Raw genomic sequence first — 21,692 nt, forward strand, 5'->3', positions numbered from 1 at the left:
TGAGATCTGGTGATCTTGCTGGCCGATCCCAGAGGCCCATACGTCCAAACCATCGATCATTAAAAATTCCTCTCAATTCTGCGGAAACCTGGGCAGTTGAATGGGCACCTGCCCCATCTTGCTGATACCAGATTTGACTGTAATTTTGAAGAGGCAAACGATCAACAAACTCTTCTACAACACGTCTTATTATACTGATATATCTCTCAGAATTTAGATTAGAATGAAATATTCTAGTTTATTATCCATCAACAAAGCAAAAACACTAAACCCAAAATTAACTTGTTGCCCAGATTCTCGTTTAACATGTGGATTTTCTGACGCCCAAAAATGACGATTTCTTGTATTAAACATTCCCCCCCTAGTAAATTTTGACTCATCACTCCAGATGATTTTAGATAAAAAATTTGGATCTTCCAGGATGTGGGTATTAATTCTTTCGCAAAATACCATTCTCCTCTGAAAATCTTCTGGCCTTAATTCCTGAACCCTAACATATTGGAAATCATGCATTCTATGTTCTGATAAAATCCTTCGCACTGACGATTTACTTATTCCCAATTCTCTTGAGGCGTATCTTATAGATGCTTCAGAATAAACTTCGAAAAACGTTAAAACAATTATTTGGTTATCTTCAGTGTTAACTTCTCTGGGTAAAACTTTATTTTGTTCTCGTAATTTTGATCCAAATTGTAAGGAATTTCTTCTCAATCTTGAAAACTTTTTTCGATTCATTCGAGGTAATTGTGGATATCTTTTATTGAATTTTCGACATGTTCTGTCGTCAACTTTGTCACATTCGCCAATAATTTCAAATAAATTCATTAAAGCTTCATGTGTATATCTTTCTTGAGCCATTATTTATAGAAAAACCTCGGAACAAAACACCTATTAGGCAATACATAATTGTTTATTTTGACATTTATGGATTGAACTGATTCATTGATATATCGATCTATGAACGACATAGAGAAAATAACAATACAAAAGAAATTAACGCTTATTGAATCAATGTGAAATCTAATAAACGCATATAACTCGGAATCCAGTTGAGATAGGTATAGGGACATGAATAGAAAAATTGTAGAGTGTGTTGTACTGATTCCAAAAATTGAAAAATATACTAAGTGTCTAATTTGAAAAAATAGACTTTTTTACAATTTTGTAACTTGGCAAATGATGATTTTTTTTGGTCCGTCCTGTATTATTGACAACCATAATTCAAAAGCAGTGTCACAGATCAGATCAATATCTAACGATATGCAAAATTTCTGACTTAAATCTCAAATATTGAGCGAACTAGAGTCATTTTCGTAATACGTCAATTTGATCTAAAATTTCGAAAAATAATTAATAACTAAAAAACCGTTAAAGATAGGGATGGAAAAGTAGGAGTTAATAGATTTAATATTTAATGGAGTATCATAAAAAAAATAGAAATACCGGATGTCCCATTTAAAATAACAAAGTTGTTGCCAAATTGTCGTACGTCCGGCAACACTGGAAATGTGAAATTATTTTAAAAATGTACCTTACATGGCCAAATATCTATCCACAAAATTTGAAAACTTTACCATCAATAGTTTCCATAATAATCTAATAGGCCACTCACCTTGGGACACCCGATATAAGTATGTGTTTCTGAAGCCGGTTCACAAATCTGGATCTAAAGAGGATATTTTTAACTATAGGCCAATAGCCATACTCAGTGTCATCTGGTTATTCGAATCTATTGTTCATGAACAAATAAAATCTAGGATATGATACAACCATTCCTGAACAGCACGTGTTCTTTCAGGGTAGAAGTGTTGAGACCAATATTCTTGTCTTCGTTCAGTTTGTTCTTCAGGCCTTGGGGAATCATAATCAGGTTGAGGTGGTATTTTGCAAAGGCATTCGATGGTATGTCGCATTCGATTATAGGGAGGAAACTTGAGACACTTCGTTTTCACGGAAGATTTTATTTGTGGTTCGTGGTTGAATTGATATCTCTCGAGTAGAAGAAGTTCGTGAAGATAGGTAAAGGTAAGACGCTTTCGTTTTCAGTTTCCATGACTTCAGGCGTTCCGCAGAGAAGTCAGCTGGGGTCATTATTGTTCTTGATTTTCATTAATGATATAAGACTCGTCATCCGCTTCGTTCGATTTTTACTATTTGCGGATGATCTGAAGCTGCTCTCTTCAGTTCCTTGGCTGACGTTGCGGGGCTGGAATCGGATCTGCAGGCTTTTGAAGAGTGGTGTGCAATCAATTGTATAACAATTAAAATCAATACATGTCAGTTGACATGACTTCTTCTAGCTGGATTTCTCATCCGTCGTTTGGTCAAGGCAAAAAAGTGGGGTCTGGTGGAAAAAATTCCGAATTTAATGAAACTTCTACAGGTTGTTTGGAGGTGCTGTGGGATGATTCTGTCAAGTTATCCAACCCGAGGACGCTGTGCTAACTTGTGGAGCGGCTGAAGAACCTCAACATTTTCAGATGTTTTTCGGTTTTTTGCTTAAAACTTTCAACTCAATTAGTTTTCGACCAAAACGTTTATTTTCAAAGTTGTAGATAATTGAATTCCTTATAATTTTGTTTCTCAAAACTTTTTTCTAAACCTTATATCAACCGAGATACAGCCAATCAAAATTATAGGAATTTTCTCAAAATGTCAAAAATTGGCAAAGAACGGAGGTTTTGATCCTCTAACTAACAATTACCAGCCGTTCTATGGTAATTATAGTATTTACTCATCAAAATTGACATATTGAACATAGGGAGGTGAAGGGGGAGTAAGCTTTGATTAAAGGCCTATGTTTATGTGAAGAGTAGACATTTCAATGTTATCTTTGCATGTTATCACCTTACTGTAAATTCCTATCAACTCACAATTATTCTGAACCTTAATAATCAGATCAACTGAGTAAAATCAATAAATAATAATCAAGAATTTATTGAATATAATGAATGTATATAACCCGAAAAAGTCCAAAAATGTTGGGGTTCTTGGGCCCTCCTCAAATTAGCACATGGTTCTCATGTTGGATAACTCGACAGAGTCTTCCCACAACACCCCCGAACAATCAGTAGAAGTTTCATCAAGTTCGGATATTTTTCCAGCAGACTCACCTTTTTTGTATTTACCCACTAGACTATTCTCCTGAACTGTTATTTCAGTTCAATCTATCTGTTTCCCCAAGATTTGTCATGAGATTCGATCTGTTCAGGCCGGCTTTATCGAGAACGAATTACTAATGATGCGGATTACCAATGTCGTTGGTTCCTTGAGTGTCGACATATTTCATCGCTTTGTCCCATAGTTGAGAGGTGATATGAGGCGTGTGATACCACTGTAATTTTTTTTGTATAATTGTATGATTTTTGTATGGCAGAAGATAATATTGTATGATTGATAATATAATGATAATTTTTTATGAAAAGGTTTCATTGAATAAATAAAACATAAAAATCGTGTTTTATGTTGCAGATTCACTTAGATATTTGATTTTATGAATTCAGTATATGTCACTATAATAATTCATTAAATGACTGTTCGGAATAATGCAAGATGAAATATTGTTTCTTAATTTATTATAATTTATTTACATAAAGAAAATAATTAGGTATCACGGTCATCAATTTGATGAACCACATATTTTTCTCCAGTCTGGTATTTAAAGATGAAGTTTCTGGGAGTAAGCCAAAGCTGGAGCAGCGTAGGAACTGATAGCTGGGGAAGCGTAGGAGGTGAAAGATGGGGCAGCGTAGGAGGTGATAGCTGGAGCAGCATAGGAATGGATAGCTGGGGCAGCGTAGGATGTGATAGCTGGAGCAGCGTAGGAGGTGAGTGCTGGGGCAGCATGTACAGCAGCTACTGGAGCAGAATAGGAAAGAGCTGAAGATGGGTGGACTGATACACCTTGGGCCCTGATAACTGGAGCAGCGGCGGCGTAGGTGGCAACTGGGGCAGCATGGATAGCGGAATAGCTGGCTACTGGAGCAGAGTATGAGATTGCTGGAGCAGCGGCATAGGAGGCAGCATAAGATTTGATTACTGGAGCAGCAGCAGCGTAGGTGGCAACTGGGGCAGCATATGCAGATTGGGAAATTCTGTTGGTGTAAGAGTAAGAAGTGGCTGCTGGAGCGGCATGAACGGCGGCTACAGCTGGGGCGGCGTATGAGATAGCAGGGGCAGCATATGCAACAGGTGCAGATTGGATTTTATTTGTGTATGAGTATGAAGAAGCTACTGGAGCAGCATGAACTGCAGTCACTGCTGGGGCGGCATAAGATAGGGCTGGAGCAGAGTAGGTTGAAACTGCCGCTGGGACTCCCAAGTATCCAGCATTAGCGTAAGCCAAAGCGGCGAAGAGAACTACGAACTGTAAATAAAAGAATATTTTATTTTAATAAAATCAACGATATAATGGTCACATATTAGGGTTTTTTTAACTCTTAATTCATCGAAACATGAATAATATCTACATATACTCACTTTAGCTGCCATTGTTAACTGTTGCTTTGATTGCTGAACTTGAAGTGATACCTTGCTAAAAATTATTCACACTTTTATACTCAATCTACATGAGACAGCTGATTCGTATGGGCGTGTCGATCTTCGAGTGAACTTGCATGATATTTGTTAATCATAAACTGGTTCCATTCATTTCAATTCGTACTCTTCGTCTTCATTTGCGTTAGCTGTATTTCATGAACAATATCTCCGATGAAGCATTTCAATTGTTTTCATTGACATTTCAACTCATTAATTTTTGTCAGTGTCATATAATCATAGGTTACCGATATTTTGATGAAGAGTAGGTCTTTCATATTACCAAATTTTATTTGTTTTCGATCTGTATTCCATTTCGTCATACAATGCACTTCATCACCTTATATGAGAATAGTTATTCGATCGTCGGGAGACTTTCAGAGTTTCATTGGATGAAGGATTCATCATTTTCCTCAAATTTCGACGTAAACATTTGAGTTCTAATGATTTGAAGATACAAATTTTATAATGATGTTTATTCAAGAAAATCTCAGCTACTATTTCCTGTATTGGAAAAATGAATTGAAGAAATGACCTGCAGTCAAGAGCTCTTGAGAGCTCATTCATTATGTGGTTCGTATGTATATGTCGTCTCCAAGAGGGCAATTGGCTCATGAATGAATAAGACCTCAAATTCTCCTGACTCCACCTCGGTGCTCTCTCTTTCTTGTCGATTGCTTGAATTTTCTTTATTTCTGAAACCGAATTCATCAATTAATCTTATTAAATTCTCGATTTATGAATTTCTAAAAAAAAATGAAAATCTAATTTCTATCAAATTATAATTACATATAAATTTGACGACGTTTTTTGTATTGAGAAATAAATTTCAAAAACAAAACATACAGAAAGCACCTGAAACTACATCGTTGAAGACCTAATATACATGTGCAATTAGCGCATGAATGAACGAACAATCAAGAGCTCCAAACGTCACGTCAATGATTTTGTAATTTTTTTCGAATTTTCGATGACGCTATCATTAGGAAATTTTGCAAAAAGCTTGATGTTATTATTCTTTAGATATATGCAACTAAGGGCGATCAGTTGTCACTGATGGAGTATTGGTTTTTTTCAATATTCTGCTTGAATTTGTTATTTAGACGAATTTCAATTCATCTTGATAGTCCTTAGGTACAGATTCATATACAAAAGATACTTGGTCTGAATAAGATCCTTGGAATGAATATAATATTCCAAAAAAAAAAAAAATGTTTCATCTTGATGCAAATTCTGGAACTATACAAGCAATAAAGGAAACATGAACACCTCCCAATTTGTGAACTCCTGCTTGGGTTCCTAAAATGCTGCCAATTTCAGAATCATCGTGATATAAATATAAGTAAAGTATTGTTTTCTCTCATAAGAAACAGCAAAATATGCTACTTATGAATTTCGTGAGTAAGGTACTCTTCGTTTCTGATATAATATTACATGTACTATTGAGTAGGTACCAGGAATTTCTAAATATTTTTTAACAATTTGTTACAGAGAAATTTACGTTGGTTGGTTTTCAGTTGTGTTGTACGGGTAATAGATGAATTTTTACTTCCAAGGTGAAATAGGTATAGCTCCTGCTTCTCAATCCAATGAATTTATAGAATAAACTTTAAATTCTGGGCACTGATTGATGATTTTTCTCGTAAATTTGAATAAAACCTTTTGATTTATTAATGTCTGCAATGAACTCAGGAATTTGAAAGAGGCACACTAATGAGTAATATTTTCGCATCTATTTGAGTTAAAAATCAGTCCTGAAAATTTGCATTAATATTACTCCAATTATCGAAGATAAATATCGTGTTCGAATATCTTCGAATTTCCTCCTAAATGCCAAATTGACGACATCATTAAATATTCTCAAATTAGGTACGCAAATTCTGAACTCCGAGCTGACATTTTATTCGGAAGCAGAGAAACTAGTTCAACGCTCAACAAATTTCATACAAGTCTATTCGGAAAGGTTTCACATCCATACTAATCAAGTTCATTGAATATAAAAGTTTAATTATGACTCCCCATATTATCACTTCTCCAAATGGCAGCTTAAGTATATGGGATTATAATTTATACGTCAAATCATTAAGATGTGTAGTATATAATTTATTCTTGAATCGATCTTGTAATTTTTTCTTACAGGTCATTGTAATATTTGCCGACTTGGCTTATGCTAATGCTGGGTATTTGGAAGTTCCTACCGCAGTATTACATCAATAGGTTCCAATCAGTACTTGCATATGCTGTCCCTGTTATGTCATACGCCACCCCAGCTGTAGCAGCCGTCCATGCAACTCCAATAGCCACCTCTAAGATTCTCCCAGCTGCCAATTCTTAATTTTACATCCATAAATTTGCCAATCTTAATATGCTGCTGCATTACGAATCGTATCGAATACAATCGTAAAACGAGGAATCGTACAGTTTTTGTGATAAAGTGACATTGCTCGACCCCATGTTGCGAAACTGGTCAAGACTTGGAAACGTTGGAATGGGAAGTCCTACTCCACCCGCCGTATTCTTCAGTCGTTGCTCCAGACTATCACTTGTTTCGATCAATGGCACATGGCCTAGCTGACCAGCACTTCCGGAATTATGAAGAAGTGAAAAATTGGATCGATTCGTCGATCGCTTCAAAAGATGGCCAGTTTTTTCGACGCTGGATTCGTATGCTGCCCAAAAGATGGGAGAAAGAAGTGCCCAGCGATGGACAATTTTTTGAATCATAAAGGTATAACCAGTTTTTTACAACAAAGCCTCATATTTCGGAAAAAAAGGGCGGAAGCAAAGTTGTACGCCTATATATTTAAATGAAATCAGATCTTTACATTTTTCTTCAATACATATTTAGTACTAGGGTTATAATATAACAGAAGAATTTTTATCAAAATCCATTCACTAACCGATTTCCATTTTTATTGAATAACTGTCCGCCTGTCCCCATACCCTTAATAGTCATAAGTTATGTAAGTCTCAGCTGATTCCAATGAAATTTGTTACAGGTATCCTGCATGGGTTGTATATAGTTTCATTCGAATTTCAGCTTTCCGAAAAATCGAAAACTCTTGAAATTCATTAAATAATTTAGGCTTTCATGACGACACCTAAAAATTTAAAATATTTTTCACCAGATTCTTTACAAAATAGTTTCAATTATAATTATTTCAAATTGAACACCCTGAACCCCGCTGGGATTTTTGTTGAATTTTTGAACATATTCAGATAATTCGATCGACTAAATTGATAGATCTTATGCGTGTGAATACTTTCGGGATAGAAATAATGGCAAATTTTACAATACAGAAGAGTGATTCGAAACTAGAGGCGATAAATTAAGGAAATACAGGCTGATGAAATTCTTGATCATTGTTCATGAACCGTCCATCAAAGAATTCTTTTCTAAAAGAAATTACTCTATGAATATTATTTTGAGGTACTCTCTACTCGGATTTTCTTTTTTTTTTCAATTTACTTGAAGATTCCAGTTTTGCATCTGAATCGCATTCAAATACAGAAAGCGAATCGAGGTATTCCAACATTTTAACACAAGAACGCAAGTAAACAAATTTAATTCCCCCAAATGTGAGACCTGCTTTAGGTCTTAAACCCGAAATGACTGATTTACAACCTCTGGGCCTCAATATAAAGAATATTGAAACCATTAATCCTCAATATGCGAACACATTATACGAGTTATAAACTACTCAAGTACAGTACATAGCATTGGGCTGAGTGCTAAAATGAGTTTGAGCTTACTCGACCCTTGTAGCTGCTGTCCACGCTGCCCATTGTGGCAAAGTTGCCAAATTAGGGTGTTTCCTCCCTAAATTTGGGGGATTTTCAGACACTTCAGACACAATATTTTAAAGGTTAATTTTTGGTTTTTCAGTTTTTCCACTTAGGATTTTCAAGGGAAAAATTTTCAAATGTTATAATATTGATATGACAAATTGTTGGCCAAACTTCATTACTGTTTATTAATAGAAATAAAAAACTCTGAAATAAAATTATGATATGACAACAAATTAAGCTGTAGGCCGACGAGTCCGTGGACCATGGTCCATGGCTCGCACTCTCAAATCGGACATCTTTCCTCTTCCTCCCTCTTTTATCTCAACTTTTGCCTTAGTTATAATGCACACGGGGATTTTCGCAAACTTTTCATTTCATTCGGAGTGTGGAAGGCCCTCCATCATATCGATTGGAATATGACTTGAAGAATTTTGGATTGATATTTCTCAAAACAAAAACACTCTAGAAGAGCTACGGTTTGGACAAGTAACCAATCTTACCTTAGATCTTCTATCCCTACATTTTTCAAATGCAACTGTAGAAAGAGCATTTTCTTCAGTCATCATTATTAAAGATAAGTTGAGAAAAAGATTGTCCATATCAAGCATAGAAGAAATTCTGAGATTGAATTTGATGAAAATCGGGTGTCTCGTCTTTAAGCCCACCCAAACAATGATAAATAATAATAATAATAATAATTTATTGATCCTCCAGGACACTCAACAATGTGTATAGAATAAGTCAGGGAAATTACAATTTAATTAATACTATTCTATTATTAACAATAATTACTATTCTATTGAGTGATCAACGAATCAGAGAGAAATTTCTTAATTGAAGCAATAATTGCAGCAATAACTCCTCAATTATATTTTGAATGATTGTTTGTTCAAAGATTTCGAATGGAAAGGCAAATGGTTAAACAATCCAATGCCCTGATGAAGTGGGGAATGTTCGAAACTGTGAGTCCGATGTTTAGGAACCAGAAGCACCTGTAAGTTACGTGTCCTATGATCGTGCGAACTAGCTAGTTTTTTCCAATTAGCCTCATTATACTTAGCGTTTATGAGACATTTGAGTATGTATAAACATGGGAGCGACAGTAATTTATTTGCGACAAATATAGGCTGACAGGGTGCGAGATGGTTCAAACTAAAAATGAGACGTATCATTCTTTTCTTTGCCACACAAACTCTGGACAAGAAACTACAGTCTCCCCAGAGCAAAATATTGTAAGAGATATGACAGTAAACATGGTGTAATAAACTTCAATAAGAGAACTAGGTGGTATAGAAGTTTTGAGTCTACTTATTGCAAAATGAGCCTTATTGATTTTTTTAAATAGGACAACAACGTGGGTTGACCAATTAAGACTTCGATCCATGTGGATCCCAAGCAATTTAGTACAATCTGTTGGAATTATAGTAGTGCCCAGACAATCTATTTTCAACAGACCTCTTTCATATAATAATTTCAATGTCAACATGTATCAAACTAGTGGAAAAAATAGTTGCCCAAGATATATTTTGTAATAGTTTTCATGTACGTACATCTTTTGTATTAAGACTAATAGGACAATTTTTTTATTATATAATCGGTATTCATGCATTGAGACTTTCAACTTCTTTTTAATTCTATCAAATATGACCATAAATATTAATTTTGAAGAAATGAGAAATTTTTCTTTCAATCAATTCAATCAAAAATTCAATAATTATTACAATTATTGACTTTCAGTTATGTCACAAAGCAAAATATGAAAATTTGGGGGATTTTTCAAGAAATATAATAATAATAAAATAATGATGATAAAGGACTTTCATTGAATGAAAAGTGTTTCAAATCATGATTTTGGGAGAATCTTCGACATTATCTGGAGTATTTTCTATGAAGCCATATGGCAACCCTGCCTTGTGTAGCCACTTACTTCGCTGCCCCGGTTGCCACCTACGCTGGTGCTGTTCCAGTTGTTAGAGCCCAAGTGTAGGTATCAGACTACCCATCGCCTGCTCTCTCCTATGCTGCTTCAGCAATCACCACCTACACTGCTCCAGCTTTGACCTACTTGCAAATGATTCACCTTTGAAATATTTACTGGAAGAAGTATATCTTCATCGAAATGATGAATGAAACTCCTAGTTATAATTCATTTTCTTTTTATTATTAATGGATTATAATAAAATAAGGAGAAAAATATCGTCTTTCATTTTGAAATGCAATGCAATCAGTATTGAAACTTTGAAATCTAATTTAGCTCAACTAGTGAGGCCGCAGATCTTTCTTATAGGCAGTTATACATATACTTTATCTTTATGAAATAAAATTACGTTCTAGTTTGAAACTTTTTTCTTTGGGAAACAGAGATTTGAAGGTTCTAGTTTACCCTTTGTATCAAATTATATTTCTTATATATTTGATACCATATACAAAGGGAGAAAATCGAACTTACTATCCATTTTGTATGATGGAATATATTTGAGATGGAAACGATCTTTTCAATATAATTTATACAATTCTTCAAAATGAATAATAATAATTTATTCATTTCAGATATTAAACCACATATACATATGATTATGACTGTGAGACATGTCCGAACCTTAATAAACTAGGAAAATTTTACAAAAAAATATTAAGAGCGAAGTAATATAACATAAAAATACAGAGAAATAAAATTTCATTCGAAACTAAGAAAATTTTACAAAAAAATATTCAGAGCAGAGTAATATAACATGAAAATACAGAGAAATAAAATTTCATTCAAAAACATGATCATAGTACTCTGATAAACAGTATGGCTCTAGTTCTAAAAGAAGAGTTCGAACTTGTAAGTTTTGAGGTAATTTATTGAAAGCCGATATACTGGAGTCAACGCATCCTTTCTCAAATTGAGACAGCCTATGATGGGGGAATATGTAGTATAGGTTTCTTTCACTACGTGTTTTCAGTCTTCCAAAAGTACTTTTATTTTTATATAAGTAAACCATCAACTCGTATAAATATAGGCCTGTCAGAGTGAGGATATTATTAATTCTAAAATGATTTCTACATGTTTCATTGTATTTCAAACTCAACGTGATACGGAGAGCGCGCTTCTGGATGATGAAGAAGTCGTTAGCTTCCTTACTTTTTCCCCAAAATATAAGTCCTAAATTTTAATATGGATTGAAAATTCGAGAAATATATAGTTTTCAATGTAGTTAAATTTAAGTAAGACTTCAACATTTGCAATGAATACACGTTAGAGTTGAGCTTTTTTGCCAAGTTTTGAGCATGCAAATTCCAGTTTAGGTTTTCATCCAATGTAAGACCTAGAAATTTGCGTCTTTTGCCATCAACAACCATACCGAAAAACTTGATCACATACCTCAATGTTTATTGTTTGTAAATCTAATGTAATGTTGTTTATATACATATATGTTTTATTTGTATATTAGATCGCATATTGCCTTTTTATATGTATTATAATAGTGATAGTTTATATGGAAGATTTGACACCCCATGTAATTTTTGATGGGTTATAAAATTTGTTCGAATTGAAATAAATAAACCCATGTGAATTCCTTCTTTCTTTAGTTTTCGTGCGACTTGGCATTCCTTCGAGCATCTCAGCAAATAACCGAAAAAATTCTATTAACACCAATATTCAATAATGCAGAGAATGAATCCAGATTATAAATAATATAAAATAATTTCAGTATGAATAAAATATATAAAAATATATATAAGTATTAGGTAGCTCTTTTCCGTTCGGGATTTATCGTGTTTACGAACAGTCAGTCGGACGAACATAATCCAATTGAAGAACGAGTCATCAGTGAGTTAAATATTATCGTTTGAGACCACTCCAGGCTGAAAATTAATCATTGTTTGGAAATGATCTACAGATCTGTTCATAGACGAAGCGTTCAAAAGATTTTTATGAATGACCTAGGCATTCGAAGAAGTTAAGACGTGGTTGAAGTTGAAGGTTCGTTAGGCAACCAACGTCTTCAATTAATACAATGAGTTATTCAAAGGAAATTAGCACTGAACTATGATGTTCACATCAACGTTCAAGTCTGATAAGGATAATAGTTCAAATTTTATATAATTCGTAATATTTCAAACGATTTCTTGAACATGAAATGTTGACGCTCAGTTTTTTCCGAACAGTGAATCATTTCGAATCCCACATTTTTGAAACGCATTTCAACTTTTGATGTAACATGGGTTTACGAATTTTTCATGGAATTCAGCCATATTTCCTGAGCAGAAACTGAAAAAAAGAGGCAAATTGAAATGAAGGTGATCCTGATTTACCAACATGCGCGGCTTTTGCACTACTATAGCCAAAAATTTACAAATTACTTAAAAAAAGTTCAACCATTTTATCTTCGTGACATCGCTCCGGCAGTTTTTTCAATTACTACTTAATGACATTTAGTCGATTAGTGAATTCCAAAAGATGTTTCAAAAATATTTGTAGTTGGTATTGGATTATTCATTTCGTGTGGTATATTACTTTGGGAAAGGTATACTTTGATGAAAATACTACAAACTTGGATGATTTATACATAAATATTTTAAGTTTAATTATTGAATATTTTTCAAAAGGATGAGATGAAGAACCAAACTCGACTCAATTTATAAGTAATTTCATTTTACCTTTCCAAATTCAGCTATGATGACAGCTCACACACAGGACCGGCGCGAGCAATTTTGGCGCCTGAAGCAAAGACTTTTTTGGCGCCCCTGCTGAAAAAGTATCACTGAACACAACCCCCACTCCCTACAAAAAACATCACCTACCCCGATGATAATTCGCCATTTTTGATTCATTTTTTTGAACATTTTTGAACGATTTTTGCAAATCGTTTCTTTCTAAAGTCGTTTCCACTGGGTTTCTTTTTTTTTCGGACATTTTTACCTACAATAAATTCTTGAATTCCTTTGACGCCGAAGAACAATCCCTAAATAATATATCTGATTCTCACATTCACAAGACACTCGATGAAAGATTACCTATCAAACCACAAGAAACATAGGGCGGTAAGGCATGCAAAGCTTCGAAAACTAAATGGGATTAAAAATATATGTTCCGTTGAAAACATTTAGCGTCAGTAACTAGTTTCGAATTCAGAATCGTAGGAATTTCGTAGCAAAGCGGACTAACCTCATGTTGTTTTTAAGAATCAGGACTATATTTTTTGAGAAATATGAAAGGGCGGCCACAAACTGGGCTAAATTGCCGCCCCTCGAAAAGAGACGCTTGAAACAGTCGCTTCACTGTTTTACCCCTAACGCCAGCCGTGCTCACAAACTAATCGTTTCATTGGAAACCAAATATAAATAAATTTTTTCCGGTAACAGGAAAACAAAACATACAGTATTTACAATTTATTCTCAACAATTGATCTACATATAAATAAATAAACGAAAAAAGTATAATGAGCCCATTTCACACAGAAAATATTCACAAAAACTTTTTTCACTCTTTGCGTTTAATGATTTAATAGTGGTATTTTTGGAGGGCCAAAGGTGCGGCATAGGAGAGAGCTGGAGCAGCGTGGACAGCAGTCAAGGCTGGGGCAGAGTAAGAGATAGCTGGAGCTGCGGCATAGGTGGTGGCGTAAGATTTAACGATTGGGGCAGCAGCTGCATAGGTGGCAACTGGGGCAGCAGCATAGGTGGCTACTGGGGCAGCATGAACAGCAGCTACAGACTGGGAGATTTGGTTGTTGTAAGCGTATGAAGTGGCAGCGGGAAGCGCTTTAGCTACAGCGATTGGAGCAGCGTGGACAGCAGCAACAGCAGGGGCGGCGTAAGAGATAGCTGGGGCAGCATGGACAGCAGTGATGGCAGGGGCGGCATAAGCTACAGGGGCGGATTGGATTCTGTTAGTGTAGGAATAGGAAGAAGCCACTGGAGCAGCATGGACGGCAGCCACAGCTGGAGCGGCGTAGGATACAGCTGGGGCACTGTAGGAAAGAGCAGCTGGAGCTCCCAAGAAACCAGCGTTGGCGTAAGCCAAGGCGGCGAAGAGGACTACAAGCTGTAACAATTATTTATTATAAGAAGAACTGTTTTGTACTCGATGTTTGAAATTTAACTACACAAGTTTCAGAATCATATTTTTTCATTTCTGCTGTTTGATTTTTTCTTTCCACATTATTCAATATTATCGGTCTCTCGGTGTCTTCTTTTTGTACATCGTTCCTTGCCGTACCACCTAAAATACTTATTTTTCCCTTATTCTATATTCCCATATTTTCTCTAATTAACAAAATAAAACGGCTGTTATTTGGATATAATTGATGAAATCAATTATCATCATATTTTTTCTCTAATTGTTTCAATAAGGATTCTGTTTCTTACTGTAGGTACTACTGTACTTATTTGTTTTCGAGATACCCTAGATCTAAATTATGTCGTGCATACATTTTTTGATTTTTTGTCAATTAAGTCCACTATTAACCAATACATTTTCCACATTTCCCGTCTTCTTGATCGTATAGGGGTCACAGAAATTTATATCCCGATATTCTTTGAATTTTTTTTTAAATCGAAGCTATTTTTGATTTTCCTAAAAGGACCAATTCCAGAAAACAAACAGAATCCAACAAAGAATTTAAATTTTTCATTCTTACCCTCAATAATTATTCGAATTAGATTGAAAAATAATTGTATTGTCAATCGGTACTTACTTTGAATGACATTTTTAATGAGTTGTTGCTGTAGAAGTTACACTTCAATTGATACTTTTTGAAAGAACGAATCGCTCTTATATAGCTGAAAGGCCAGTACACAAGAAGTTATCTTGAAGTGGGCGTGTTTCTGAAGTACAGCGTACTTGCTCCAAATTGCAAATCCGAAAACCAGTTTCTCATATTAGATTCTGAACAAATATTATTTTGGTAGTATTTCATGTGCAATATGAATTATCGCGAGATCATTTTACTACTTGACATTTAGGCTATCAGTTTCAACGTGAGTGCATGAAAAGATTGTTTATCATGGTCGAATTCTTGTTTTCGGTTTTTAAAGTTTAAGGTTTTTTCATGTTCAAATCGAGTGCTTGTTCTCGGACAATTACAACCTAGATCAGTTTCACCTTTATTCAGGGAATTCAAAAAAATCTATAAGAAAACTCAGAAAGTAAAAGGCTAATATAATTTTATTTTACGAGTTCTATAAGCTCGTTTGTACCATCAGTTTGATGTTTCAGAACGAGGAAGCTGTCAGTGTCAATGTGTCATTCAATAAATCTTTATTCATTCCAATCAATCATGAATCCAAACTTCATCTTTCAAATCGTTATTTTTGTTACTTAACAAGTATTACTTATTTATAAATTGTTGGTGCCCGAAAGTTTTTTCTTGCGAAGAAAATTAAATTTCAATGCAACGAAACCTTTAGTTAGACTAAGTGCTGCTTATTTATTCGATCAACGCATTTCCCAAAAAGTAAGAACATTTTCAATTTATGCTTTATTATCGGTTGATTACAAAAAAATGTTCTGCAGTCATCTCGTTGTAGCGTCATCAGTTTTTATATTTTCAAAAAAGGAAAAAAAATTTCAAATCGATCGCACATTGCGATAACTTAAATATCTATATTGTTAGGTAGAGGGTGTAGATGCTCACTGATCGCATCATGAGAAATATGAGGCTTGAAAAAAATCTTCAAAGACCCCGATATTTTATCTCAAATAATGAGAAGTTGAAATAAAACAGTAGGATTAGGATGGGGGTACCTCGAGGATCTATTTTGGGTACAATTTTATTTTCTATGTGAATGATTTGCTCAATTATTTACAAAAAATGTTTCTAAATGTTCTCGTAATTGATTATGTTGACGATATGAATTGACTTATTAAAGTTTAAAATTGTGTTGAATTGGCTGAGATGACCAGAGAGTTTTACTTATTTATTATTCATTGGTCAAAAAGAAATTGCTAACCTTGAATACTGGAAAGACCAAAATAGCTAATATCAATATCAGGCGTAATAATGGAACATTTCCAAAAATAAGAGAAATATCTATAGTTTATATTTCAACTGTAAACACCAAAGGGCAGATAACAAAATTGTTATTGGAAAAATCATATGACAATGTAGCTATATTATATAAAGTGGACTATTTTCCTCGTATTCATTTCCGCCAATCACAAACATGCAATTTTGAATAACAAATGGTTTCTAGATGGAAAAACTATATTAAAGGGCCTATCAGCAGTTTTGTCAGCAAAAATTACAATAACTTTGATTAGAATTCCCCCATTGTTAGAATGCTTGGTCGTTGTAATGTTTTCAAAGATCTGGTGGATGCAATTGGTCAGAGCCACAAATACTCATATGTCAAAAGGTATTTGGGTAACCACTTCATCAGGGGTATCTCTACTTGATCATAGGTTTTTTTCATTTCGCTAGATCTTTTCTCTCTTTTGCAAGAATAAATTATAAATGAAAATTGTTGAATTTTAAAATCAAAATTTAGTTCTTTTTTTCTCAAACTATGTACATTGCACTTCTGTGCTTTTTATACTCTACTTATGGGCATTTTTTTGGGTAAAAGTTTACCTGTTTATGTCCTTGTTATGAATAAATAAATAAATAACAAGTTATTATGGTCTCATGAAAGAATCTTGTCAATTACCATTCAGGCATTCAATTTTTGTGGCAAAAAATCGAAAAACGCAATCCAAAAAAATATTTTTTCAACCAAAAGCATTCGTGCAGGTGCAAAAATTTTCGTCTTCTACTCGGATTTATATTGCCATCAGCACTTAAGGTTCTTGTTAAAATATTACTCAGCAATCTGTAAACATTAGATGACAATATGATATTACTTATAAGAATACAACAATGAAAGGAATATATGATTTGTTAAGATACAGAAGATTGTTCGGAAAAAATTGATAGTGCAAAATGAAATAGTGAGCGGTTCCTGTGATTCAAGGATAATATGGAATATAACTATTTTCGGAGAATATATCATTGGTCTATTCCGAAATTATAGCCTGAAGGTTAGGTCGATTCTTTGTTTTCACGATGCATACCTATCAATAACGAGTTATTCGATTACATTTCAAGATCACGCAGTGCTTTCTAATCAAAATACGAATATTATCCATATATGTAATTATTAAATACGGATATGTTCTTAATATTACGAAACTTATTCGGAGATCATGAAGGAAGTATTGACCGATGTGAATTTGAAGGTCCCTCATGGCTTCAACCTTTTTTATTATACCGTTTTCTCCATGTGATATTCAAAAATTATAAGGCTGCAAATGAAGGATTGAATCCGCAGGTAAATAACAAATTATCCACTGTTGTACCGGGTGTCCCAAATTTGTTGCTATAAAAATCTCAGAATCCTTTTGAGCTAGAAAAAATTGAATGTTACATTTTCGGACTCGATTTTTGAGAAAATCAATTTGGTGAAAACAGTAATCTTACCAGTTCAACTGTTTTCAAACTATAAGAGAAAATTGTAAAATGGCGTGAAATGAAAAGTTTTCATAACTACCTTATTACTGATGCTATGAACAGAAAACAGCAATATTCTACAGGCACTCATTACTCACTAGAATCCATTGGTGTCATAATTTCTTTTTTATTGCAATTAGTTTTGAAGTTATGATACAAATTTGTGTTTTCTTCTAATATAAAAATAAAAATTTCTTCAATAAACAAAATCGGCTTTATTCCTTTTTCAAAAATATGTAACATGATATACATATTTTTTATCAAACTGGAAAATTTCAGTATCACATTGCAAGTCAACTATCGAAAATAATTTGTGAAATTCATAAATCAATTCGCGAAGATCTACAAAGAAATAAATCAGCAGAGCTTTATTTAAAAAAAGTCTTCTGAATTTTTTTCATAGATTTTACTATTTTCGAGATAATCGAGTACAAAGCAAATACCTACTACCCACAAGAATCTTCAAAAAATAATTTATCAAATTTTCCCATTAGTAGTGAATGAAAGTACAAAATTTGGTGTAGAGTATTATAACGCTTTCATATGGCATTTAATTGAACGTTTCAAAACGAAAATTTATCAGACATTCAAACAATAAAAAATATTCCCAAAAATTTTTTATTGGGTGAGTGTCTTTCAGAAATGTTAATAACAATCAATTAAATGACATCTGCAGAAAGCGTTATAAAACACTATGTCAATTTTTATACATTTGAAGAACCAATATTTGTGAATAGTTTTTGCTCGATTATATCGAAAATGGTACATTCTATGAAAATGATTCAAGAGACCTTTCTTTTAATCAAGCGCTTTTGATTTCAGAAAAAAAACAATTTTTTCGAAAAAAAGACAGTTGTGTAAATTTTCAATAAGGAAAGTATCATCGCACCTCTCTGGATAATCTCGGCAGGAGACACTTACCCAATTCGAATCATTACATTATCAAGACTTGAACACCACATAATTAAAACAATGAATGTAATAATACTAGAGTGAGTTATAAGTGAAAAACTGATTTTTTTTCAATCTTTAACATACTGTTTCTCGAAAACGAATATGTTTAAAGAAATTTTTTTCAATCATTCTATCTGATGCCAAAGTTATCACACTAAAATCTGGACCACTTGTAGGTATATAGACGCAATATCAGAACCCGATCGGGTCATTGTCATATTCTTCTTGAATTTTATACATATATTTCTTGTAATGCTATTATCACGAATCTCACGAATTCATTTAAAAAATAGTAATAGTACCTGATCAGAGTTTCTATTTACGTTTTTCTAAACTACCAGTGGTTCACAAAAAAATAGTTCTGGAGGAAAGAAGCTGGTACCCTCCCAGAAAAAATATCACCCTGTAGATTTACATACAAAATTAGCATATCACAAGATGAACTTTGAATTGGAATATCTATGCCAATTCAAGTTGAATATCTTGTAAAGGGAAAGTGCTATGAAAAGAAAGACTTTATTCTTAGAATGATCCGAGAAATCTGTCATTTTCATTTGTACCTCCAATTTAGGAACACTGTTTAAATATAATCTATTCAAAACTGATATCTGCACAAAAAAAATTATAATTTGAATGAAACACAATAAATTGTATAACACAGCCCAGACAACTTTTCGATGCGAATTATGCAGTTCAGTTCTTTCATAACTACAGTATCGAAATTTTGTAACGGTTGTTCTGTTGATGCAGAATCGTAAATACTGCGCTGAGATTGCCCATGGTGTATCTTCAAAAAAGAGGAAAGACATTGTAAAAAGGGCTCAACAACTTTCTATCAGACTTACAAATGGAAATGCTACACTTCGTAGTCAAGAAAATGAATAATTTAGCATGTTTGTTAATATATAAAAGTTTGAAAGCAATAATAAACTCATGAACCGTGAAAGGGCCCGATTTTTTAGTGCCTTGTCGATTTCAAAGGAAAGTAAAATTATTATTGATTCATTTCATGGAGATATTTCCGTTTTTCGTCTTTGCTAGAATTCTGAAATTTAAAATTTTGGAAATCTTGGGGAGGGGGAGAATTACCCCCAGTACCCCAGCATTCCTGGCTCCAATTTCAATTACAAAACTTTATGACAGAATGATAGAGCGATCTGTGAATGGATGCTCAAAAATGTAGTTTTGATACCGCTTTGGTCCCACAGCACGATAACACTATTCAGAAAGAAAAAATCAAATTCTGTTTCCAATACACAATACATATCCATTCAATTTTATGAGTATAGAACTTTTTGTTGTGATTGTGATAATCAAATCATTTCTGTCTTCAGATTCAATTTATTTTAAGATCAACAATATAATTCCAATTCATGCAATTAATGACTCGACCATCAATTATAATGTTGTGAATCCCACAGCTGACAAAAACTCTTGCAACATACCGAACAGAACCGGTAAAACATTAGCGGATCAATATGGAAGTAAATATGATGATCCGGACAGTCACTATTATTCTCTAATTGACCATATTCACCGTCGCCATATTGTTATGCGACAATACCAACTACCCAGTGTTCCCAACGAAGAAATATTGAGTTTACTAGAAAAATTCCACAATATAAAGTTTATAAGTGAAGTTTATGTGTACCTTTTCTGGCTGCTACGCCAGATAGGCTTGTTTGGGACAACATTGTGCAAAAATTTCACCTTTTGGAAATAAAAAGATTAGTGAAAGGTGGTTTTCTGAACAAATTAATTGTGGCCGAGTGTATAAATGAATGCTTCGCTCCATTTTTGGAAATAGTCAGTGGAAGAATAGTCTTTATGGCTGATAGTATTTTTGATATTAGCGGTATTTTTGTAGTAAACTCAATATTTCTCCTTTGGGAACACTGGGTAGTTGGTATTGTCGCATAACAATATGGCGACAGTGAATATGGTCAATTCTGTGGAAAATTCGTTCATTCCGCCATACCGTGTACCCAGAACTAAATCGTGCGGAAATATCTTAATTCCGCACAGATTTCATGGTTATATTTCATTATAGGTATTCGGAAACTCTCCTAACAAATTTTTTATACAGAAAACAGTTTGCCAACCAATACTATTCAATTCAAAAATTACTAAACGATATTTAAGAGAATATTCCATTAATTTCTAAAAAAATTCAATAAATCAGAGAAAATAATGTATGATACTCGTAGAGAATGCTCATTCTAACAGTCGTTCATCCAAAAACTGGCCACTTAATAAGTATTAGGGAAAATGCGGACAAAACGACATATGTGGACAAAATGAACTTTTAGATTTTTTCAAAACATATAAATCGGGATTTTACAGTGATTCGGGACCCGTTGTGATGATGACAATCCTGCGAAGAAATTGACATCTTACAGTCTATTTCACTGGTGCAATAACGATAAATGTGTTTTGGTCGGTTGAATTTTTTTTTTTTACTTGGTTTCTAAAGTGCTTCTGGAAAATGTCATGACAATATTCATTGTATGTATATTGAATGTTTTCTTGTTATTACGCTTAAACGTAATGATATGTATAAGTTTTAAGATGAATTCTGGTTTTGTTTTGAAATTGTGCTTCAATATTAACAAAAGTATGTATTGGACAAAATGACATACTAACCTGATGAATAAAACGACATAGAATGTCAAAATGACATACTATCCTGATGGATAAAACGACAAAGTAAATCATTTTGTCATACTATCCTGATGGACAAAAAGACATGTCATTTTGTCCGATACATGAGAAGAAAATATATTTTTGGAAATAATATAGAATTTTCTAGATTGATTTTCACTTGGAACTAATGAGCTCATTTTCATGTTATTTTGTACCTAGTTTCCATTCACTATACGTGATAGAACGTGAAATTTCTGGTATGCATCTTTTAAAAACGTGAATTTATTGATAGGT

At 33.6% G+C, this 21,692-nt stretch overlaps 2 protein-coding genes across 10 annotated transcripts in view; both read right to left on the reverse strand.

The window, feature by feature from the left end:
- The window catches only part of LOC123679837 (rap guanine nucleotide exchange factor 4), a 697,170-nt gene that overhangs the window by 569,823 nt on the left and 105,655 nt on the right, over positions 1-21,692 (reverse strand). The window lies entirely within an intron of this gene.
- On the reverse strand, positions 13,692-15,166 carry LOC123679850 (cuticle protein 38-like). The gene is made up of 2 exons (XM_045617382.1): positions 15,012-15,166; positions 13,692-14,359 (listed from the first exon to the last, which is right to left on the reverse strand). The coding sequence occupies exons 1-2, from the start codon at positions 15,021-15,023 to the stop codon at positions 13,817-13,819; spliced, it is 555 nt and encodes a 184-aa protein (XP_045473338.1). The 5' UTR covers positions 15,024-15,166; the 3' UTR covers positions 13,692-13,816.

This window comes from Harmonia axyridis, chromosome 5, assembly GCF_914767665.1.
Source record: "Harmonia axyridis chromosome 5, icHarAxyr1.1, whole genome shotgun sequence".
In the NCBI taxonomy this organism is placed as follows: domain Eukaryota; kingdom Metazoa; phylum Arthropoda; class Insecta; order Coleoptera; family Coccinellidae; genus Harmonia; species Harmonia axyridis.